This window comes from Phyllostomus discolor, chromosome 1 (assembly GCF_004126475.2).
Source record: "Phyllostomus discolor isolate MPI-MPIP mPhyDis1 chromosome 1, mPhyDis1.pri.v3, whole genome shotgun sequence".
Lineage (NCBI taxonomy): Eukaryota > Metazoa > Chordata > Mammalia > Chiroptera > Phyllostomidae > Phyllostomus > Phyllostomus discolor.
The window spans coordinates 168452246-168478249 of record NC_040903.2 but is presented as its reverse complement, the minus strand read 5'-3'; the positions used below and the strand labels follow the sequence as shown (position 1 = coordinate 168478249).

Here is a 26004-nt window from a genome sequence, read left to right as displayed (position 1 = left end):
TTTGTTTTCTAATAGTTCTTCAACATTCATTTTTCTTGTCTTTTAAAAGTATCATCCTCCTCTTTCTTCTATAGCATTTTTCATTCCTTTTAATCACTGCTCTTTCTAAATGTGTTTAATTTATAACATGTTAAATTTTTTTCTTTTTCCTTGTGTCTTTCTTTCTATGACTGTTTGACAAGCTTTATGAGTGCTTGACCTGTATACTCTGACTCTAGATTTTCATGATTTCTGGGCTCTGCTTGCTTGAAGCCATCCTGCTCACTCTGAGGTCAGTGCTGTGGTAGAGGATAGTGCCCAGGACACAGGGGCGACTTCACCACTGAGACTGCTGGTAAGGGTCTGGGACCTTGTGGAGGAAAGAAGAGAAGCTAGATTTTGAATATCTTCCTTCTCTGTCATACGCCTTAAAGCAGGCTATCAGATAATTTTCAGAGAGGGGCTAAAGTTAAGGAAGCAGGGCTGATCAGGCCAGCTGAATCATTTTCATTAGGGATAGAGTTTCTTTGTCCTCACTTATCCATCCCCTACCCCAGGTCATAATCCTTCATTAATTCTTGTTTCCCTGAAGTGTTCTAACATATCAGCCCACACCGGTATTTTTCTTCTCTCAAGAGTACTCCTGCAATGCTTATCTCTACCATTCATCTTGGCACTAAATCATAGAGTGTCTTGCATTATTTAACTTTCCTGAAAGTGATCTTGTCTTTGAAACATGATTATCAGCTTCAGGATAGGATTTTCAGTGGTACCTACAAACAACTCTGTGTTTAGAATAGGCCTTTAATACACATTTTGCAAATTTTTCTGTGAAATCAAATTTCTGCTCAGCTATCCCTTCCTCTCTTAGTTCCAACTCACTATTTTTGTTCTATTAACCTGTTTCACAAAGGAGAATGTGGGAAAGAATTTTGCAGTTCCCTGAATTTTATGTACTGGTTGCATTGCAACCAAGATTCATAATTCTTCCTTAGTCTCTTTTTTTAGGTCATTGTTCTTGAATTTCCATAATTTAGGAGGTTAATAGTTGCTGGCTGCCAAAAGTTGCTATCTAGGGTTTCTACATCTGGCATTAAAGTAAATTATATTTTCTAGTCTAAAGGATCCCTCTGTCACATGCACTAGATCTTGGAAGAATTAATGCATGTGCATAAATATATGCATTTAAATTTTACTTTCTGCCCTGGCTGGCATAGCTCAGTGGATTGAGCACGAGCTGCACACCAAAGTGTCACAGGTTTGATTCCCAGTGAGGCCACATACTTGGGTTGCAGGCCACGGCCCCCAGCAACCGCACATTGGTGTTTCTCTCTCTCTCTCTCTCTCTCTCTCTCCCCGCTCCTTTCCTTCCCTCTCTAAAAATAAATAAATAAATCTTTTAAAAAATTTTACTTTCTAATGATTTGTTACTAGTATATTGCTCTTGTATCCTGGGACTTTGTTAAATTTATACTTCTAATAATTTATTTTAGATTTCTTAGCAATTTCTGCACAATCATGTCATCTGAAAATAAAGACCATAATTACTTATTTCATTTTCAACTTTTTGGTCTTTCATTTCTTTTTCTTGCTTTATTACATAGTAGAATATCAAATATTATTACAGCATTAAGTAGAAATAGTGAGAGCATCTATCCTTGCATACATTATTTTTAATGTATTGATTGATTAAAAGAACAGTGATCTAAAAATGAATCAGGGAGCTGAAAGAAGATGCAAAAGCCAGGTTTCCTCTAGAAACAAATGTCCATACCAATTCTCAGAGTGGTAAAGTAAACCACCACTTAAAGAATACACATTTTTCACAAGTTCACATAGAGCATTCAGCAATATTCTGGGCCATTATATAGACTTTAACAAATCCAGAAGAGTACAAATTATGGAAAAAAGTACTCTCAGACCATAACAGAATTGAACTAGAGATTAATAACAGAAAGATACCTGGAAAAATCATCAAATATTTGGAGATTAACAACACATTTTTAATTTATACATGGATCAAAGAATAAATCAAGAGAAATTTAAATATTTTACTAAATGAAAGTACAATTTATCAAAATTTAGGGGATATAGTGAAAGCAGTATTTAGAGGGACATTTATAGCATTGAATTCATATATTATAAGTAATCTAAGTTCTACCTTGGGAAACAAAAATAGAGAACAATGGAAACCTAAAGCAAGCAGAAAAAAATCATTAAAACTTGTAGCAGAAATCAATGAAATTGAAAATAGGAAAACAAAAGAGAAAATAAGTGAAACCATATAGGCTGGTTCTTTGAAAAGATAGATAAAATAGGTAAATATTTAGACTGGTTAGCAAAGAGAAAAAGAGAGAAGACACAAATTACAATATCAGAATTTAAAAAGAGGCCATCACTACTGCTTTGATAAATAGTAAAAGGATAATAAAAAGATACTATGAACAACTCAGTGTCCACAAACTTGATAACTAATGAAGCAATTTCTTGAATGACACATTCTACTAAGATTCTACTGTAAGAGAAATAGATAACTTGAATAGCCCTATATTTATTAAACAAACTGAATTTGTAGCTAAAAAATGTTCTTACAGAGAAAAAATCCAGGCCCAGATGCTTTACTAGTGAAGTCTATGAATATTCAAGGAGAAAAAAGCCAATTCTGCACAAACTCTTCCAAAATATTGAAGAAGAGAGAATACTTAGCTTATTCTTTGAGACCAGCATTACCATTATACTAAAACAAAGGCATTACCAAAAATGTCTTTAAAATCCCAACATCTATCAAAATGGCACCATTCCTGAGATATTCATCACCTGTTGCCTCCCTCTCTACAGTTCTTTTGAAAAGAAGTCTCTTGATCCAGGACTTGACCCTTAAATGTACTCAAAATATACTACATGACTTCCTTTTTCCTGTTTCCAGATGTTTGGACCCAAGGGCAGCCACTTAATTTAAAGCTGTTTACTGATTGGAAAAGATGTATAGGAACCAAATCAGATGCCCTTCTTAGGAGGTTAACCTAAGAGACCCAAAGGAAAAGATTAGTTGTTGGTGGGACCTGAAAGTGGAGGCCCATATTAACTAAGCCAAGATAGGTCTGTATGTTTTACAAATTGAATCAGTAATTCATAGAATTCTTCCAAAAAAAGAAAGCACTGAGTCCAGATGGTTTCACTGGTGATGTCCATCAAACATACCAATTCTCTACAATCTCTTCCAGAAAAAAAGAGCAGAAGCAACATTTCCTAAATCATTCTATGAAGCCAGCATTACTCTAATACCAAAACTAAGAAAGGAAAACTACAGACCATTGCCTGATTAACATAAATGCAAATATTAGCAAATAAAATCCAACAATGTATAAAAAGCATTATATACCAAACCAAGTGGGATTTATTTCAGTTATACAATACTGGTTCATATTCAAAAATCAGTTATAATCTGTCACATCAACAAGCTAATGAAGAAAAATTACATAATATCTATATGTACAGAAAAAACATTTCACAAAATCCAATACCCATTCATGTTTTTAAAATCTTAGCAAAGCAGAAATAGAGGAGAAGTTCCTCTACATCTACATAAAACCTATAGCCAACATCATACTTAATGATGATAAATTAGATGCTTTCATTTGGGAACAAGGCAAGATGTTTCCTCTTGCCACTCTTCTTTAATATTGTACTGGAAGTCTTAGCTAATGCAATAAGAAAAGAAAAGTAAATAAAAGGCACACAGACTGGGAAGGAAGAAATAAAACTGCCTTTGTTGGCAGATGACATGATAATCTAGGTAGAAAATCCCTAAGAATTTACTGAATCCCCTCCCCCCAAAAACAATACTCTCTGTCCCCCCAGAATCTCTTAGAACTATTAAATGATTATAGTAAAGCTGTAGGATACAAGATTAATATACAAAAGTCATCTGTTTTCTTATATACCAGCAATGAATAATTGGAATCTGAAATAAAAAGCAATATTATTTATATTGCCACAAAAAGAGAAATACTTAGGTATAAATCTCTGGTATATAACAAAATGTGTATGTGATCTTTATGAGAAAAACTATGAAACTGATGAAATAGGTCAAAAGAGAGCTTATATTTAATGGATAAGAAGACTCAATATTGTTAAGATTTAGTTATTTTCAACTTGATACGTAGATACAATACAGTCTCAATCAAGATTCTGATAAGTTGTTTTGTGGTTATAAACAATCCACTTGTGAGGTTTATATGGAGAGGCAAAAGACCCTAAAGAATCGACACAATGTTGAGAAGAACAAAGTTATAGGATTGATGGTACTCAGCTTCAAAACCTACTGTGAAGTCACAGCAATCAATACATTGTGTTATTGGCAAAAGAATAAACAAATAAGTCAATGGAAGAGAGATCCCAGAAATAAACTCATGCAAATGTAGTCAAATGATCTTTGACAAAGTAGCAAAGGCAATAATGGAAAAAAGATGATCTTTTTAACAAATGGTGCCAGAATAACTAGACACCTACATGCAAAAAGTGAATCTAGACACTGACTTTACACGTTCCACAAAAATTAACTCAAAATGGACCATAGACCTAAACATAAAATGCAAAACTATAAAACTCTTAAAAGATAACATAGGAGAAAATATAGATGACCTGGGGTTTGGCAATGAATTTTTAGATAGAACACTAAAAACATAATCCAAGAAAGGAAAAATTCATATATTGGACTTTAAAAAAACCTTTTTGAGCCCTGGCTGGCGTAGCTCAGTGGATTGAGCACGAGCTGCAAACCAAAGTGTTGCCAGTTCAATTCCCAGTCAGGATGCATGCCTGGGTTGCAAGCCATGACCCCCAGCAACCGCACATTGATGTTTCTCTCTCTCTTTCTCCTTCTCTTCCCTCTCTAAAAATAAATAAATAAAATCTTTTTTAAAAAAAGTAAAAAAACCCCTTTTTGATCTGTAAAACCACTGAAAGAGAATGAAAAGACAAGCCACAAACTGGGGGAAATATTTGCAAAACACATATCTGATGAAGCACCTGTATCCAAAATATATAAAGAACTTTTTAAAATTCAACAGTAAAAAACCAAACAACTCACTTTTAAAAATGGGCAAAAGATCTAAGACACCTCACCAGAGAAGATATACAGACAGCAAATAAGCATGTAAGATGATTCTTAACATCATATGTCATTAAGAAATTTCAAACTAAAATGAGATGCCACTATGCACCTATTGGAATGGCTAAAATTAAAAAAAAATGGCAATACTAAATGGTGATGAGGATGTGAAGCAACAAGAGCTCTTGTTCATTGCTGGTGGGAGTGCAGAATGGGTATGCTCAATTTGGAAGACAGTGTGGCATTTTCTTACAGAGCTAAGAATAGTCCTACCATGTGATACAACAATCACTTTTCTAGGCATTTACCTAAATGAGTTGAAAATTTATATTCATCAAAAATCTGCACATCACTGTTAATAGCCGCTTTAGTCATAATTTCCCCAAACTGGAAGCAGCCAAAATGTTCTTTAGAAAGTGAATGAATAAATCAACTGTAGTATATCCATACAGTGGAATATTATTCAAAATTCAAAAAATGAGCTAGCAAACCATGAAGAAACATGGAGGAAGCTTACATGAAAATTGCTAAGTGAAAGAAGCTAGTTTTAAAAAGTTTACCTTCTGTATGATTCCAACTATATGACATTCTGAAAAAGGAAAAATGATGGAGACAGTAAAAGGATAAGTGACAGAGGTTTAGGGGAGGGGGTTGGAGAACTGGGTTAAAATGGTGATGGGATTAAAAAAAACCTCATAGACACAGACAACAGTATGATGATTACCAGAGGGAAGGGGAAGAGGGGGGATGAGAGGAGGTAGAAGAGGGTAAAAGGGGATAAATGGAGATGGAAAGAGACTTGACTTTGGATGGTGAACACACAGCACAATATACAGATGATGTATTCTAGAATTGCACACTTGAAACCTATATATTTTATTAACTAATGTCACCCAATACATTTAATAAAAATTTTTAAAAAGAAAAAACACTGATTTAGCCATTCAACAGAAAAAGTAATATTCTCCACATACTATTTAGGGTTAGAGTTTTAGCCTACAAAGATGTATTTCTTTTGAATGGCTCTGAATAAGAGCCAAATGCATGTGTCAAGGTTTCATTAACACAGAATTTCATCAGAATTTCATTAAAAGTCATTTCACAAGCTATTGCTTATTAGAGATTGACTCCTACATGCAGAATTAGCATTGAAACCCAAGCCAAAAAATAAAGTCATGCAAACATGTAATACCTGTAGTGATCCTTCTATGAGGATTATTCAAAAACTCTATCTATATTGACAAGGGTATTTACTGAAGTAAACAGGGCCTTTTAATTTTGAGGAAAAAATATTGTATGGAAAAAAGCCTTGAAAACACCCTTTACATATTTACACATGGTTGAATGATGTAACATCTAAAGACAGAACATATTATTTATTGCTTCTTCTCTGATTCCATGAAGACATTCAAAGTTTATCAGAACTAACAAAACTGATGGAGCTGGACTTCCTTCTTTTCTTTGTTAAGTATATTTTATTGACTATGCTATTACAGTTGTCCCATTTTTCTCCCCTTTATCCCCCTCTGCCCTGCACCTCCTTCCCTCCATCATTCCCTTCTGCCTTAGTTCATGTCCATTGGTTGTACATATAAGTTTGTTAGCTTCTGCATTTCCTATGCTATCCTTAACCTCCCCCTGTCTGTTTTGTGCCTACTGTTTATGTTTCTTATTCCCTGTACCTTTTCCTTTATTCTCCCCTCTCCCCTCCCTGCTGATAACCCTCCATGTAATCTCCATTTCTGTGATTCTGTTCCTGTTCTAGTTATTTGCTTAGGTTTTTGTCTTAATTTTGTAGGTTCATTTGTTGATAATTGTGAGTATGTTGTCATTTTACTGTTCATAGTTTTGATCATCTTCTTTTTCTTAGATAAGTCCCTTTAACATTTTATATAATAAGGGCTTAGTGATGGTGAACTACTTTAACTTGACCTTATCAGGGAAGCACATTCTTTGCCCTTCCATTCTAAATGATAGCTTTGCTGGATAGAGCAATCTGGGATGTAGGTCCTTGCCTTTTGTGACTTTGAAAACTTCTTTTCAGCCCCTTCTTACCTGTAAGGTTTCTTTTGAGAAATCGGCTGATGGTCTTATGGGCACTCCTTTGTAGGTAACTGTCTCCTTTTCTCTTGCTGTTTTTAAGATTCTTTCTTTATCTTTAATCTTAGATAAAGTAATTATGATGTGTCTTGGTGTGTTCCTCCTTGTGTCCTATTTCTTTGGAATTCTCTGAGCTTTTTGGACTTGCAGGTCTAGTTCTTTCACCAGAATGGGAAGTTTTCCTTCATTATTTTTTCAAATAAGTTTTCAGTTTCTTGCTCTTCTCCTTCTGGCACTGCTATGGCTCAGATGTTGGAATGTTTAAAGGTGTCTTGGAGGTTCCTAAGTCTCTCCTCACTCTTTTGAATTCTTGTTTCTTCATTCTGTTCTGGCTGAATGTTTATTTCTTCCTTCTGTTTCACATTTTTTATTTGAGTCCCAGTTTCCTTTCTTTCATTATTGGTTCCCTGTATATTTTTCTCTATTTTACTTTGCATAACCTTCATTTTTTTCCTGTATTTTTGTCCATACTCAGTCATTTCTGTGAACATCTGATTACTGGTGTTTTAAACTCTGCATCTGATAGGTTGGCTGTCTCCTCATTGCTTAGCTCTTTTTCTGGGTTTCCGATCTGTTCTTTCATTTGGGCCATATTTCTTTGTCTCTGCACACCTGTTATGTTGTAAGGGACAGAGCCTTAGTTATTCACCAAGGTGGGGCAACCCACTTAACTGAATTTTAGTGCTGTATATAGGTGAGGCGTCAGAGAGGGACCAGTATCACTGGCTTTGCTCTTTCCCTGCTTTCAGTCACCTCCCTTGCTTCTCACAAGCAGATTAGGCCCTCTGGTGCCTAATTCCTGGGCGGGTTGGTTTGTGTATGTTCTAGGACCCCATGTGTCCCTCCAGCAGACTCTCCTATGAGGCTGGGAGATTCTCCTGCCTGTTCAACCCCTACGTGTTTTTACAGCCAGAGGTTTTGAAGCTTTATTTTCCCTTGCTGGAACCCTCAGCTTCATGGTCTGATTTGTTCCCTAGTTGTTCCTCCAGGTTTATCCAGACTCAAATGTCAGACCACCAGGTCTACCAGCTTCCACCTTGCCATGCATCCTCTCTGTCTCAGCTGCCCACCTCTGCCTCTCCTACCAGTCTGGATGAATGTTTCTTCTTTAATTCCTTGATTGTTGCACTTCTATACAGTTCAATTTTCTGGCAGTTTTGGTTGTTTCTTGTTTTTAAATTTGTTGTTGTCCTTTTGTTTGTGGAAGGAGGCTAAGCGTACTTACTAACACCTCCATCTTGGCCAGAAGTCCCCTGGAGTGTTTTCTTTATATATAAACATTTTACAATCTACTTACCTTTAGAAATTCAAAGTTTTCTTTAAATATTGCATGTATCTTGAAACCACATTACAAGAAAAAAGTCTTTGTGTGCAATTGTATTTCATGAAAAATATGCCAACATTTTTTAAGTTGAAAATTACATTGTCTCTATCTGTACTTAGTAGAAGAATGAATAGTCTCCATTAAGAATTGGACAAAAAATAAGTAGTACTCAATCATTGTAAACTATACAAGGAAACCTACAAAATAAAAAAAGAAAGAAAAAGCAAGTTATCAACAAAGATGATGATCAAGACTTACAGCAGACTTCTTAGAAACACTATTATAGTATAGAAAATATTGGAATAATGCCCTCGATATAGTGTGAGAAAGTAATTGTTTTCTGGGGAGTATCTTTTTGGGAATTAGGGTGCAAAAAATATGTGTTCAGACTTGAAACTTGATCCCCAATAAATCTTTACTAAATAAAATTTTAAAGAATCATGAGAATAAAAGAAAAACTTCTTAAAAATTTTCTGTATAAATAATTTTATAACAAATTCTTGGAGAAAGAAATTAGATCTAGCATTCTAAGTACCTTGTAATTGTTTGGGAGGAATGTTAAGATATATATTAACTTTAGACTTCAAGTTGTTAAATATGCACAATAAAATATGATGGACAACCAATGAAAGAATAGAAATATAGTGTACAACTTCCAAACCAACATGAGGGGAAAATTGAATTGTACAATGAACAATGGCAAACATTAACGTGAAAGAAGAGACGAGAAAAAAACACAAGTAAAATAAAGCAAGACAAATAGAAAGCATCAAGTTCAAATATCACAATAAATATAATCACAATAAAAACAAATGTATTAAACTTGCCAGTTAAAGGACAGAAATTTTCATATTGAATAAAATAAAATCTAGTCATACATTATTTAAAGAGACATATAAAAATGAAGATGTAATTAAGAGTAAAAGGATGGGAAAAGCTATATTAGGAAAATACTAAAGAAAAATTTACTTAGCTTTACTAACATTAAACGAAATAGGTTTTAAGAAACAAAGCTTAATCAGTAATGAAGATGGTCACTTCATATCAATAAATGTTTCTGTTTTACCAGAGAATCTTAATAGTTACAAACTTACATTCACTTGAAATTTATAGAGATAAAAATAATGAAGCTAAGGGATATACTGACAAATCTAAAATGAGAGACTTCAACACAGCTTTCTCAATTATTGGTAAGACAAGCAAAAAAAAAAAGATCAAGATGATCGGAATAATGCATTTCACAAGATTGATATAGTATATTGAGAAACTCCTACCTAGTAATTAGTTCATAAAGACAAGAAAAAGAAAACCTATAACTGAGAATAAAGAAATTAAAAATTCAGGATAGTGGATACCTCTAGTGGAAAAGTGGGTCAAGCAGGATCAAGCAGGAGGATAGGACCAGGAAGAAACACACAATTAACTTCAGTGATATTAATGACATTCTAGTGCTTGAATAGTGTGCTCATTATGTGCTTTAATATGAATGTTAACTCACATTTACATTACATGTATTATTTTGTACAAGAAAACTCTACTGCCCAAATATATTCCTCATTCTTTAGAGTGTGTTTCAGATTTTATTTTGGTGTGGGAGGTATTATGTTTCTAATTACATTAGGAAAGGTGTTAGACAATGATTCACATCCTCTTCCAGCAGACATTCCATTCCAGTTAACATTAACTAAGTGCCCACCACATTCATTATGTCTTTTAATACCAACAGCAACCTATAAAATGTCAATGGGCAGTTCTTCACAACCATAGAAAAAAGTTAAGTTTATAAGCTAATCCGTCTGTTCCTCTTAGAAACCTAGAGCAGGCCAAGGACTTTCTTTTATGCTCTTTTATTTGCTCTTTTGCTTGTGATTAGAGCACCACAGAATTATATAATGTTATATGTTGATATTTGAGTATTTTACAAACGAAGAAACTGAACAAGCTAAAATAACTTAGCTAGAGAGTCAGACAGCTTTACTTTCAGAGAGCTCCAAAGTAGAAATGACTACATCTTCCTGATACTTATTCTGAAATTCAGTTAATGAAAAGCAGAATTTTCTAGTTTCTCATACAGTTATTAGCAAGTATTTGAATTGAAATAATTTGTAAATATAAAAAGAATAATTTTGGCAGCATTGGGCCATATTTTAAAGCAGAGCTTGAATTATTTTATTTGTCATAAACTCACATTTAATAAAGAACTTTTATGAAAAGAAAGGTGTGATGTCTTCATTCTTCATTTAACAAATTTGTTTTCATTATTTGAGGTGTGAAAGGTAGGCACCAGGGCAACTTTAAACCTTTCCCTTTTTTCCACTTTTTATTTTGAAATAATTTCACATTTAATTTTAAAAGTTTCAAAAATAGTGCAAAGAAGCCCTGGCTGGCGTAGCTCAGTGGATTGAGCATGGGCTGGGAACCAAAGTGTCCCAGGTTCGATTCCCAGCCAGGGTACATTCCTGGGTTGCAGGCCATAACCCCCAGCAACCGCACATTGATGTCTCTCTCTGTCTCTCTGTCTCTCTGTCTCCCTCCCTCCCTCCCTAAAAATAAATAAATAAAAATATTAAAAAAAAATAGTGCAAAGAATTCCTATGTGCCATTCACCTTTTCTAATCCAAAGATCTTGTTCAGATCCCACCAATTGTCCCAATAATGTACTTTTTTTCTGGTTCAGGAGCCAATCCACAGTTACATGATTCATTTATTTTTATGTATCATTAGTGTCCTTTACTTTGGAACAGTTTTTTTTAGGCTCTCTTTGTCTTTCATGACATTGGCACTTTAAAAAAGTAAAAAATTAAGACCACTTATTGTGTACTATGTGCCTTAATTTGGATTTTCTTGATAATTTGCTCATGATTAAATTCAGGTTATGCCTTTAGGAAGAATAGCAGAGAAAGTTCTGTGTCCTTAGAAGATCATATAAGGAGCACATGATATCAATTTGTACCATCACTGGTGACACTGACTTTGATCATCTGATTAAGGTGCTGCCTGCCAATTTTTTTCAATGTACAGTGACTGTTTTTCCCTTTGTAATTAATAAATATCTTGAGGGGAGATAGTTTTGAGACTACATAAACACCCGAATTTTCATTATACTTTTGAGTTTACCATCTGTTGATGATTTTTGCCTCAAGCAGTTGTAACGGTTGTATTTGACAAATAGTGATGATCTAATTCCATCATTCCTTCACTGCTGTTAGTTGGAATTCTACTGTGAAGAAGAGCTTTTCTTTATTTATTTAGTTATTCTTAATTTATTTAGTTATTCATTAAAAAATTTTACATCAGTATGGATACATTTTTCATTCTGTGAGTAATAGTTCATTAATATTATTACTTGTATCATTGTTTAAATGATCCCATTATTGGCTTTCAGGAGCCCCCTCATGTTGGCTCCTGTGTCCTCCTGATATGTCCCATCAATTTTTGAACATGTACCACACGTTCTGGCACCACAATAGCCCAGGATCATTTTGTGCTTCCCTGCTACAGCCCTGAAAGGAACTGTTTCTCCAAGGAGCCCTGGTTGGAGAAGAACACTTTAGACAGCATTCAGAACATTTGAAATGGCCCAGAGAAGCTGAAAACCTTCAAGTATTGTAGAAGTATCTGCTATCCTGTGTGCCAACAATGTTGTCAGTATAAGCTTTTTAGTTGTCATACTATATGACTGGGTCTACAAAAATAGTAACGTGGTAAAAATATAAAATATTTTAATCTTTATCATACCAGGAAAAATAGTCATCACATTTACCACCTGGGCCCATGGACTCTTTATATTTTTAAAAATTGTAAATTATTTTATGGAAAATTTATAGAAGTAAATAAACATATAGAAAAACCAACAAGACAGGAATTTAAACAGAGAAAACCACATCTTCTTATGTACTTTTCTGGTTTTAGAGATATATGTACCTCTAATAGGCAATGCCCTCGAGTGTGCCTATGTGTTCATCAGCTTTCTTGTATGAAACAGGAAATCTTTTTAAACTTAATGATACTTAGTATTCTTTGTTTTTTAAAAGATTTTATTTATTTATTTTTAGAGAGAGAAGGGAGGGGAAAAGAGAGAGAGAGAGAAACATCAGTGTGTGGTTGCTGGGGGCCGTGGCCTGCAACCCAGGCATGTGCCCTGACTGGGAATCGAACCTGTGACACTTTGATTCGCAGCCCGCCCTCAATCCATTGAGCTATGCCAGCCAGGGCTGAAATGGGAAATATTAATCTCATAAACGCTGACTCCAGATTTTAAACACATTTCAATAGATTATAATTTATTATTCCTTGTTTTCTTGCATGTGCATTGTCACAGTGTGACAGTATTGAAAGGTTTGAAGGCTCATAATTTTATAGAAAAGAGGATGGCCATCTTTTAGTTTCATAATTACAAAAACATTTTTAGTTTTAGTTTTATAACCGTAAATTACACTGATCAGTCTAGTGAACTTTTTTACTTTTACATATCTGCCCTTTCAATCACCTTTGTATATAAACCTACCTTCAGCTTTTGTCCATTTATGAATCATAGCAAGTAAATTGTTATCCACACATACCATGAAAGATAAATTATTGTCACATATCCTTTTTTCAAAACAAGATGCTCCAGATTCTTGTTACAAAATAATTCATGATTAAGTCCTTCCAGATGAATGACTGATTAGAATATCATATTTCCTTTTTGTGTTTATAAATATATTATTTACTCTTTGATTTTTTAATTTAGAAAATTTATTTATTTATCCTAAAGACTCATAGTCCAAGATTTTGTTCATTCAGTTAATCTAGTGTTTCTGGCTGTCTGCTTTCATCTTCTGACTCATCCAACAATTGTGAAATGTCTTTGATAATTTTCTTCTCTTTCCCATTATGGACAGAAATGAAAAATTTTCAATTCTTAACTGTGTTTAGTGAAAGCTAAAAAGAATATGACTAAAATCTGTCTCCAGACTTTTTTATAAATGTCCTTTTGAAAGATGATGCATTACTTTGGACAATACAATAACAAAATCAAAGGTGATGAAATAGTGGTGATGTGTTTATTTATTCTTGTCTAGTAATTTTTTGCTTCCTTATTATTTTAGGATTTTTTAGCATAGTTGGAAATAATTGATGAGTGATCATTAAATAGTTTCTAGAATAATGAAATAGCAAAATATTTGAAGAGCTAGGAAAAGATCAAGATTCCATAATACATCTTAGATTTATAAAATGATCAATGAACCTAAATGATAATAGTAAGAAAATGAGTTTTATTCTATTAAAAATAAGTAATATTTTTCTTTGGTCTTTGGAAGACCTCTAAGAAACAATGTCATGAAATATCAATCCTTACAAATAGTCAGAACTGCTCAACAAAGAAGCTTAAAAACTTAAATTGGATTGTGATGATATTTCAAAGATTAAGAAGTAATTAAGTAGTGGATAAAAGAAATAAGGAGTATTGGCAAGGTCCCTTGTTCTGTAAACCTGGTAATATTCTAGATGTGAATCTAGATATGATGAGTTGTGAACTGTTAGGAAATTTGTTAAATGGAGTGAAGAGAGAACTGGACCAGGAGTGCAAGGTTTAGACATTAACTAACTAACTGTGTTTCTTTGAGCTGAGCAATCCTGAAAACCATGGTAGAGTGGAAAGGGCAGTAGCCTTTGAATCAGAGCCACTGTAAGAACCTGCATCTTAGGACTCTTAGCTTCTTGGCCTGTCAGTTTTCCAACTTTTTTGTGGAGATGATAAGAGCCTGCTGTTAGGGCTGCTGCATTTACTGAATGACTAGAGACTGTGAGACCCTGCCTGGAAGTCTGGGACTCCAGTCCTCTCTCCACTCCTGTGGCCGGAAGTAGCTAAGTATTTACTGAATAAATGAATGTACTGTGTTAAGCATCTTTATAAATTACATATTAAAATTATAAAATGTATGAAGTTAAAAGCTCATTGTGTTTGTGCTTAATACATTTGTATTAAGTGCTATACAGATTTAAGATCTTTTTTTCCCTTTATCTTAAAAAGCCTTCAGGAAAAGAAAACTTATTCAGTCAAATTCATTGTTATATCAAGTCCAGAAAAAAAGCAATGCTTTGAAGTAATCTGGAATTTAATATTTAAAATTGTAGCTGTATACCCATTTAGCCTCACCGGTGATTACTAAAATGGCAGGTGATAACAAATCAACCTGTCATTGTATTTGTTCTAAGTTGCCTGGCTAGCCAACTGAGTCATAAATTCAGAAATTTTCATTTTCATGCCATAAGTTTATAGAGTAAAATATCTCTGTGTATCCTTTGAGCTTGTATAACTTAAAATTATTAGTTTGAGTTTCTTAATTTCAATATGAATGTTAAAATTTCTTTGTCTATATTTTCCCTTCTCTTTCAACTCATGTCATACAAATCTGAGAAATTGACCTAATTTCTTAAATCATTAGTCTCTATGTCATTTTATTAAAATCTTCATTTTTTTATGTAAGGCAACCAAGGCTCTTAAAAAGCATAGAGAGACCAGTTTGAAAGTTGTAGACCTTTTCCCTTTGCTAAGCCATGTAGCCTACCCAGTAAAGGGAATGAACTCTAACTGGGATTTAACTTGTAACTTGTTTAATTCACTAGTTTAGTCAGAGCCATTGCTCAGGTCAGGGTCTGACTGTAAGTTCAGCAAATGCTTATTCCAGCAGCCTTCAAGTTCCCCTTGTGAAGACACTTAGGCCTCTGATAGAGAAACTGGGGTCTAAGGTCTGACCACTGTTGGTTTAATTTACCCCTTACAGGTATCGGCTAGAGTTTGGATGATCAGTAAATATGTTTCTCAGCCTCAGTGTATGTTTTGTATGTTTATAAGGCTCTGTTCTTTCATTCTTATTTGGCTCTTTCACTGGCTGGTAGGTTCACTGTATTTGATCTTTGGATGACATTGAGGTAAAAAATATTATAGAGGAAATTCCTAATTAGGGGTGAAGCTTGGCTGCATACTTTTTAAGGATCTCTTAGAACTCTTCAAATTCTGTACTTTAATTATATACCAACAGCATGTAGAATAAGTATGACTACAATGATACTTCCATAACAGTTTGCCTTTGACAGGCTTCCTATCACCTGTCTCACAGATCCTGTTCTCTGTCTGCTTCTTTAGATTTTTATTAACAATGAGTGGCAGAACTCCGAGAGCGGGCGAGTGTTCCCTGTCTGTAATCCAGCCACAGGAGAACAGGTGTGTGAAGTCCAAGAAGCAGACAAGGTATGTCCTTCTTAGAAAAAAATTCCCTATGAAATTGCTTTCCAGACTGTACCACTTTTTTTCATGAGAGCAGATGGTTCTTCCTTTATTTGGAGTGTTGTCTCTCTTCAGTTGTGCCTCTTTCTTTCTAACAGGCAGATATAGACAAAGCAGTGCAGGCAGCCCGCCTGGCCTTCTCACTTGGTTCGGTGTGGAGAAGGATGGATGCTTCAGAAAGAGGACGCCTGCTGGATAAGCTCGCAGACTTGGTGGAACGAGACAGGGCAGTTCTTGCAGTAAGTAGCCTAAGAAAACATTGTCTTTACCCCAAATTTACCTTTCCACTGTAATTTAGATTATTCTGTCTTTCTGAAAATGTGATGTGAAGCAGACCTGGGGAACAAGCTAAGGAGTACATAATATACTTGAAAAATGAGAGACATTTGGCTTTTGTGGTCAGGTAGGGGAAATGGAGGACCAGCTGAGTGTCTCTTCTTACTGAATTTTGAAGAACAAAACCGTATCTTCCCATGACTGGTAAGGACCTTCCTGCCTTCTCCCCACCTTTAACAAACAAAACAGTTAAGCTGCAGGAGATTCACCACACTCTCTGCAGAAAACCAACACCAAATGATTTACTTTAGAATCCGAAAGGACCATTTTTACCTCCCTGGAACTAACCCCTCCTGACTGAGGAGAAACCTTCAGAAGCACAGGGCAGGATAAGCACTTATGGTGCATTTCCACTTTTACTTTTTTTAAAGTAAAAGTCATTTTGTTAGAGAATACAGGCTTTCTGAAAGCTGGAACCTTTAGGGAATGTCTGTTCTATACATGAGGGATCTCCACACAGATGACCCACAGTTGATCAATTAACATTTGGGGCATCTGTGTTCAGTCCGGGCATTCAAACCATGAATACTCCATCCCACTGTCTGCCTGGGAAAGCAGGTCCCTGTGGGGCTTGCTTTGGGAGAGGGAGGATTCAATACCCTTCCTCAGGGTCACTTCCACCATGGCTCCTTGCTCCCACCCCCACCCCCAGGGGTCTGTCCGGAATATGGGAACAGAAATGAATCTTTTGTGGAGATGTTTTGAAACTCTAACTGTATGTAACATTTATTTGTCTATGAAAACATTTTCTAATCCGGTACTTCAAGGAGGTGTTTATACATAAAAGGTGAAAAAGGTGTTTCATGGTGAAATGGCCCCTTCTGGGAAATTCATAAGACACCGAGCATATTAAAGACTGAAAAGCCCTACCCAATGTTTGTCAAACTCAAGTAAGCCTCAACATTTTTTTTTTTACTAACTTATCAATATCATGCAAAACTGAATTCTTTGGAATGCCTTGGGGAATGCTAGTCTATATGCTTGTCTCTTCACTGGATTATGATTTCTTTGAGACTGAAAATTGTATTTTACTTTAAAAAAATTCTAACACAGGGTCTGACATTTAAATGATCAGTGGGAGGTACACTGATGGCCTGTAAGAGCCAGTTTGATTGAGTTAAATATCTACAATGTTTACAACACCAGATTAACAATATGTACTAGATGATGATATATTAGTAGTTCATTTTTAGTTATATTTTCACGTCATAAAATTCAAATGCCATTCTTTTTCTGACATGTGTCTCATTGTGATGGCACTCAAATGGCATTCCTACTTTTAAACGTACTTTAAACATGACCAAGTCATGACAGGAGAGAGTTTTAATAAGAAGTCTCTGGAATGCAGGGAGCTCCTGACTAGGAAACCAAAGCCAATACCATGTCATTAGCTCACGGGGACCATTTAGGTGGCCCGGATTTTGTTCACCACACCACTTTGGTATTCTACTCTACTGTGTAGATGATCCTATGCTAGACATGGAGAATGTAGTGCCTCTCTCATGAATATATAAATGTCCTAAAAAGTGCTGGGAAGTTATTTGATTCCCTTTAATAAAGGTGAGCCAAAATACAGTGATAAATATTGTAGCATGGTATTTTAAAATGAGCTTCATCTTGTACACATAGCAAGTGAATAAATTGTACTGTGAATTACAGAGTTTTCACACTAGTATGTGTTCTAAAACGTCCTTGTAGAGAAGGACATGAGATTACAGTTTTTATTTCATTAAGTTCAATTTGTAACACCTTTAATATTTCTCAAGTCAAAATACTCTTCTCATTTCAATGTGTTCATTTGCAATGCTTTTTGTTACCAATTTAACCACTCTAGGAACATGTGATTAAAATAACATTTATAATCTGAAACTGCTTAATGCCTCTATTTTTATTAAATGAACCAGATACTTCATTCTTAATAGATAATGGTTGTTAACATAAATATTTACAAAAAAACAGCACTCAAGTTGTTAAAATCTGAGCTTCCCTAGAGGAGATCTTGTTTATTTGGTGGCAATAAATAAACCCACTGTGAACCACGGATATTCCATTTCTCAGCAGGGGTCTTGGCAGCTGTTGAAAACGTTTTTGCATTCGCATCAGTTGCATAAAAGTCCATACCCCTGCTCTTCTTTATGGATTCAGATGCTGGTGTAGACTCTGAACAAGACCCCAGAAGCTCTGATCATTACTATAACCAGAGCTGGTTTGACAGACAGTGTTTCTTCCTCGTCAGTTGAAGAAGTCTTGTGTGTATGTATTTGGATAGTGACTGCTGGAAACACACGGGCACAACAACATGCATGTATATATCCATGTGGTTTCAACTGGAAACTAGGTGAAGCTGGCAGCATGGAAATCTTTGTATTTGAGAAATCAGGGGTGGCCAAGTATGAGTCACCGTTCGTATTTATCTCTATTCTCTTGCCTTCTTTTATCTTCTGCTCCAGAAATTATCAAGCATATCACTGGAAAGTTCTCTCTATTTCTTTTCCTACAGACCATGGAATCCCTCAACGGGGGCAAACCGTTCCTGCAAGCTTTTTATGTGGATTTGCAGGGGGTCATCAAAACCCTTCGCTATTACGCAGGCTGGGCTGATAAAATCCATGGGATGACCATTCCTGTAGGTATGTAAAATCTGAATATGTTGAAAAAAGAAATATGAGGCTCCTCCAGAAACACACTTTCATCACCAAACACAAATAGCAGTCTCAGAGAATACAGATATGAGCACACTTAAGCAGTCTGAACCGAACAAAGAGCCTAACGAATTACACCACTCTGATAATGTCCCTGTTTCTTTATGTAGACGGTTCATATGTAAGTGCAGAGTCAGGCCACTTACATTGATACATCAGTCAGCCCAGGGGATAGGTGTGTGTTTGTCAGCTGCTGAGTGCTTAGCACTGTGCTAGGTGAGGTTCTGCTGGTGTGGCGAGGCCTTGGGCCTGGGAAGTCAAGGGAAATTTTGAGAAGATTAAGATTTAGTTCTTTCCCTCCTGAAACATAAGATCTACTTGTTTGGAGGGAAATACATTAATAGTTGTTTTCTCTTGGTGGTGAGATTATGGATGATGTATTTCTTTTGAAAAAGTATTTTTCTATATTGACTGCGAATTACTTTTACAATCTGTAAAAACAACCACCACCCTGACACGTTTTTGTAAGTTGCATGGCTTAGCCTATCAGTGCTGTATTCCTTTAAAGCAGAGGGAAAATAGCTAAACTAAGTTAGTTGGTGGAAACTTCTTGATCTAAGTGTGAATATTGGGGATAGCTAATACCATGAGGAGTATTTGCGCAGCACCCCAAAGGGAAGGCGCTGTTGTTAACGTCCTCACTGACAGAGGAGGACACTGAGGCCTGGACGAGTTAACAGTCTTTCTAAGTAACCCAGCAAATAAGTTGTAGAGCCCAAATTTTAACATTAGAGGCTGGTGACTCTCTTCACTAGGAAGGTCCATTTTACATAATGGGAGGAAGAGATACTATGACAGGAATGAGACTGGCTAAATGAGCTCTGTGGATATTAGGAGCGGTGAGTAGATATGAGGAAGGAAAAAATGTTTACTGAGTGGCTCTTGGGTGCTAATAAGTACTGTGCCAGATACTCTACCTGGGTTCTCCAGGAAACAGCCTGCTTTCCCTGTGCATACTAGGAAGAGTGAACAGTAATGCTGGGAACTTGGGAGTGCCCTGTAAGAGCCTTCATAGACTGAACGGGACTGCTTTATAAAAAGGGGATGGTTGGCTGATAGCGCAGATGGCTTAGAGCAGTTCTCAACTTTATTGTGTATATGTACCACCTGCGATCTTCTTCAAGTGCCGTTTCTTTTTTTTTTAAATAAAAAATTTTATTTTTTAAAAATTATTTTATTGTTCAAGTATGGTTGTCTGCATTTACCCCCCACCACTCCCCTCCCACTCCAGCCATCTCTACCTCCCTCTCCTGATTCCACCTTCCCTTGGTTTTGATTGACTAGGCCTGGGGTGGGCCTGAGATTCTGATTTCCTAACCAGCTACCAGGTGATACCTAGGCTGCAGGTCTTCTCCCTGAGTAGCAAGAGGAGGGTCAAGACCAGCACCAAGCAGGTAACTGCTGTGATGCCTCATTCAGGCATGGAGCAAGAAGAGAAGATGTCACAGTGGGAGTAGAGAACAGACAGAGATGAGACTTCAAAAAACTATTTTAAAATTGCCTCCATGAGTGATGGTGACATGGCATGTTAGTCTTTAGAAAATGAGCTTTGAATTACAGGCACTCTTCCCACTGTCTAGAGGGTTCACTTGTTCAGCAGACTAAGAAGGATGGAGATTGCCCTTAGGGAGAGTCAGAATCTTAGTTCAGTCCTGGCTCTAGGAATATTACGGAACCACTGTTCTCCAGCAGCACTTGCAGGATTTGGGAACCGTCTAGGTGAGGCAGAGTCACTATGTGGTTTGTGCAAACCTTTTGGAGGACCTAGGATTTAAAACCTTTGTCATGGACAGCACACATGTCAGTTTTTCTAGGTTGGCCTCCCCTACTTCAGTGCAGAAAGGTAAATGAACAAGATCAAAGGCCCTTTTTTGGTTTCACCCCAATTGCTGTTTTACTATTAAAACAGCAAATATGTATTTCAAGCATTTAAATATCTACTGAAATGTTTTACAAATATCTTAGGACTAAAGTGAAATAGAAGGCCCTATGCATAAATCTCCAGTTGGCCTAACAATGCCTTGGTTTTCATTTGCTTCCTTAGGGGAGAAGACCCTGATTAAATAACAGATTATTAAAGTCTCTGATAGTGGTTAAAGCTTTACTGTAACTTTCTCTGCCAATAGAAGTGGCTAGTCCATTGCTTCACTGTTTTCCTCTGTTGCTCTTTGGAGACCCTGAGGATGTTGATCTTGGAGTTAGAAATACAGGGCTTAGAAACAGCTTTTACAGTAGCCATTTCTAAGCCACCTGGACTCAAAAACTGGTGTTCAACCTGTGAAGGAAAAAAAGTGAGGAATTTTTTTAAATGCTAAGTTTTCATTACCCCAGTTTTTCTTAAAGTACATTTAGAGGGATACCAGGAAGAGACTCTCTGTAGGGTCATAATCTGTAGGCTGAGCTCCTAGAGGCTGGGGATTTGGGATGTAAGAGCTATCTCTGTGACCTCAAGCAAATGGAGCAAATGTGAACCTGGCTGCTTTCCTCTCTGTTCCAGTTTTACTTGGGCTTGCCTGAGGGCTCCTCAGAATTCAGCCCCTGACCTCTTTGGCTAGATTAGAGCTTAGTGAATGTAGTTGGACTAAACCAGGGGGATTTTTGGAGAAGATCAGGGAGAAGAGGGGTCATTATCATTCAATTACTTATCCTTAACAATCCATTTGAGTTTGTCATTTTTAACAATAATTTAACATGAGCTTGGTTCTGTTTCTGCACTCTTGTTTATTTTCCAATGAAACCTGGAATATAAGAAAGCTGTTAGCCTTTAACCATGAAGTCTTTATTGTGTTATGTGTATTGTCCTATGAAACACCTTAATTTTTTGTTTAGAATTATAACACAAAGGAATAATGTACTTTATATTTGTGATCACAGGATCTTTGTGATTTTGTGTGTCTCCCTGTGAGATAGGTTGGATTTTAAAAGATATTATACCCATTTTACAGGTAAGAAAGTGAGACAGCAAGGGTTTAGTGTCTTGTACAAGGTCACATGGCTAGTCAGGCCTGACATTCAAACGCAGGCCTCTTTCTGCCTAGCCACTGTAGACCCTCTTTGGGAGGCCAGTTCAGCAGGGCAGGAAGAGGTAGAGAGGCCAGTCACCCTGGTGAAGTCTTTAACTCTCTGCAGATTTTTAGATTTATATATAGTTGATTCTCATTATTCATGGTAGTTCCATAAAGTTGGTGCAGACACGGAATTAGTGAATACTAGACCATTGTTCTTAGGGGAAATACAGAGATGCAAAGCACAGTTCCATTTGGTCACCGATTAAAAAATAAAGCTGAAAGATTTTTTTAAATTTAAAATATAAGACTGCTTTGTTACACTGAATCATACTCCATGGTTCATCCAGCTTAGCATCTCTGACACGGAAAGATAAGAGCCAAAAAGAGCGGGAAGAATGGTGCTATTTGTTTCACTCCTTCCCATTTAGAGAGGCAGGCAAGCCACCATGTAATGGGAAGAGTCTTCCTTCACCTTCTCTACCAGGCGTCAGCTTCAGCCTCTAGTCATTCACTTATGTCTTCGAACACATTAATCCATTCAAAAGATTTTTTTTTTGGAGCACCTGCTATGTTTCACGTCCTTTGTTAAGCACTGGGGCTAAAAGGTGAGTAAGTAAAATGCTTATAGATTAGTAAGGAAAACCAATGGTAGACAAGCCATTGCAATGTAGTGTAGCTTATTCAGATGTGGAAGCATGAAGTTCAGTGGGACTTCATAGAAGAGGCAATCCCATCCAGTATGATACCTGAAGGATAGATAAGTGAAGATGGAGATTGGGCCATCACAGGTGGTGATAGTACCTGCGCAGAGAATGGAGGCAGCAGAGTACAGTGTGGTAGTGGATCTGAAAGTATAACCAGATATACGCAGAAGACAGTGGGGCTCTGGGGCCAGGTAAACTATGCAACAAGTTTTATTCCACGGCAGGGGTGAGCCATGAATTATTTTGAATACTGTAGATGAGCACCTTGACCAAAATTGCATTTTAGAAAGAACACTTTGATTACATGATGGATAATCAGTTGGAGAGAGCAAGTATCTGCTTCCCCCACCTTCCCTGTAGGGTATCCTCCCTCTAGAATATTTGGGAAGAGGAGAAAAGGGTTATGGTGTGACCACTTTTGAGCCAACCACTGGGAAGCTGTTTCTCCTTCTGACTGGAGGGCTTTTCCCATTCCTCCCCATCACACCCCACTGCACCCCCACAGTTGGAGTCATCACAGCATCGGGCAGTGTCAGTCCGATTCACAAGGGTCTTGATGTTGTTCCCCTTACAGCATTGCCCATTTCCTGCCGTGGTACTCAGTGCAGCCCTTGTTTCTGACCATACACCCTATGCTCTGACCCTTCTACTATGGCATCTCCTAATTGTGATGATACATAATAATCACTACCATGATTTATTGAACACTTTATTTGTGCTCATTATATTATCTCTAAACTCATAGCAGCCCAGCAGGCCAAGTATTATTTCCCCCATTTTGATTATTTTCAACCTATATCAAAGTCCTCAGCCCTCTCATGTCCACAAACTCCTAATGATGGAGGAAGGATCAAAGCTTGTTTGCAATTAATGGAGGGAGAAATGGAAACTAATTGATTTGCGTATGCTTTTCCTCTGTAACTACCGGTGATTTGATTGATTTTGTGATATGTAAGCAGAGAAAATATAGTTTGTGCTTTAAGCTGAATTCCAACACAAAAATGGCTTTATGATACATTAGCTTGTACAAAAGGTAAAAAACTGCCTTGGTCATACATAAGTAATTATTTATCCACTTCCATCCCTTTTCAGTTTTACCTGCTAACTAAAGAATAGGTTAAAAATGCTCTGACATTGACTCAGATCCTAAGGCTTCGCCTTCAACAACTACATCTAGTTTAGTATTGTCAACGAAGAATGCACATAGTGAGATCTTATTATTCACTCTTATTGCTCACTGTGAATGAGGAACTATTTTCTCTGGCCACCTAAGAAGAACCCAGCCTAGTTAGTGGGACCTGAAGTGACAGGAAGTCAATGAAGTCTGTTTCATATGTAACCTTTTTGAGAGGTTCAAGGCTGAAAAGACCTCAGGGATTCCTAAGGGCAATCCCCTCATTTTTCATACAAAGAAACTAAGGTCCAGAAAAGTAGTGTAGGGGGGTGACCTCCCAGAAAACAGAAGTATCTTCTGGAGGGTGGGCCCCTCGTAGTACAGGCTTCCACTGCTAGGTGAGTGTTCTAGGAATCTATATGTATCAGTGTACTGGCAGAGAGAGGCTGCCTTCAACTTCAGTGAGATTTTTTAAAGACTCTCTTAATGCATTTGCCCATTTCATGATGAGTGATTTACAAATGTACCTGCCCACACTGCAATGAGTGTTCTGCAGTTTTTGACCAAAAACAGCATGACCCCTGTGTTCCACCCTCCCTATTCCCCCAATCTCACCCGGAGCTACTTTTTTATTTGTTTCCCTGGATGAGAAAAGTTTTCAAAGGGAAACATTTTGCCAATGTGGAAGAAGTGAAACAAAAACCAGCAGAAACTCTTTCAATCAAAACCTAAAGTTCAAAAACGGTTTTAAGCAGTGGGAAAAACATCTCAATAGGTGTATTGCATCAAATATAGAATACTTTGAAGGTGACTGAAGTTTAAACATGTAAGAATAAATACACAGTTTTTTATAAATAAATTCCGGTTTTTGCCACCCCCCCCCGTAATGTAAAGTCTGTGTTTGTGTAGATGTTTATAGTTTATCATTATAAATATACACTGTTCAGCAAGGCCTGTTCAGGGTCACAATACATAGGAATTTGTCAGGGGGCATAATGGAAAGTTCGGTGTAGCTGGTGTAATTGTTTAATCCTGGAGTAATCAGAAGGGTTTCTAGCTCCCCAAGAGGTAATTCTCTACACAGATTAGAGGTTGGAAGATGGCCTCCCATTCACTGAACTGTGCTCCAGATTTTCATGCTATCAAATAAACTCATTTTCAGTGTGCCCAGGTATATAAAATTAGCTGCAGTTCTTGAAATACTCTTAATATTGTAATTGAGAGCTAGTCCTTCAGGTCCATTTTGGGTAAATTTCTCCTCAGTTTCTGGCACATTTGAGATTTTTCTGATTTCATTGACTGTGCATATTGCCCAATTATACTGTGTTTAGTTTTTGTATAGACTGTGCCAGTGTCAGATATTATGAGAATAAAAATTCTGTTGAAAATCTTTTTCAAACAAGTATAAAGTCTGCTTTAAAAAGTCATGTTTACCTTCAATGAATAACCTAAAAATTAAATTGTTCTAGTTGACTAAATAATTTCTGTCTCTTCTGTGTAATTTGACAACCCCCATCAAAGAACAGAGCATGGCAGCTCAACTGTATTTCACAAATAGAGCAGAAGCTCATTCTATTCTAGGGAAAAAGACTTTTCTTAATATAATTCTAGACATGGTTCGGTCTACAAATATTCAGTAAAATTTGATCCCTAATTCAACCAAATTCATAGTATAAAAAAGTATTCAGTTGTAAGAAATTTATATTCCTCATGAGGTGCAAACACTCAGGTATAAAAACACATCAGAGAAAGTGTTTCTGGGTGTGTCTTAAACTCCTGTAAGAGCAGTAGCTGTTACTCTGTAACTTTTTACTTTCTTGAGTGAAATGAGTAAGAGGTAGAGAGATAAAAACTCCTACACATATTATTTAGTATTTCTTTTTTGGTATCTCATTTTTTCTTTAGCTTTCTCCATCATGGTTATTTATGTTCTAACTTGTTGGCTCAGATTGTGGTATTCAGAACATTTTTTTTGATGTCCTCATCAAATGCAGCCCTTTCATGCTGAGTCTGAGCTCTCTCTGCTTCATATTTGGTAAGAAGACCTAAGATCATCATAGCCCCAAATGGAATGTCTGTGTTTGGGTACAGATTTTTTTTCTACATCAAGCTCATGGGCTTAATAGCACAAAGCTCGAGAAATGGAGGAAACAAACTTTGAAGTCTTCTTGCCATATTTGGAGAGCATTGTTAGCATAAAAGTTGGGAAAATGGGTTGTAATTTTTCTTCTAGCAGAGAAGAGAACTCATTATATATCACCTTAGGTATAGAAGAGAGAGAGAGAAGTTAACACTGTTGCCCTTTTGAGCCAACTCTCCCTAGATGAAGAGGGGAGAGGGGCTGTCTTGTG

General features: G+C 36.4%; 1 protein-coding gene across 1 annotated transcript in view; it reads left to right on the top strand.

Annotated features, from left to right (window-relative positions):
• Positions 1 to 26004, top strand: part of ALDH1A2 (aldehyde dehydrogenase 1 family member A2) — a 100048-nt gene that overhangs the window by 26588 nt on the left and 47456 nt on the right. The window contains exons 2-4 of the mRNA XM_028507468.2: positions 15649 to 15753; positions 15888 to 16028; positions 18626 to 18755. Coding sequence (XP_028363269.1) covers positions 15649 to 15753; positions 15888 to 16028; positions 18626 to 18755 — 376 coding nt within the window. The remainder of the gene's footprint in view (positions 1 to 15648; positions 15754 to 15887; positions 16029 to 18625; positions 18756 to 26004) is intronic.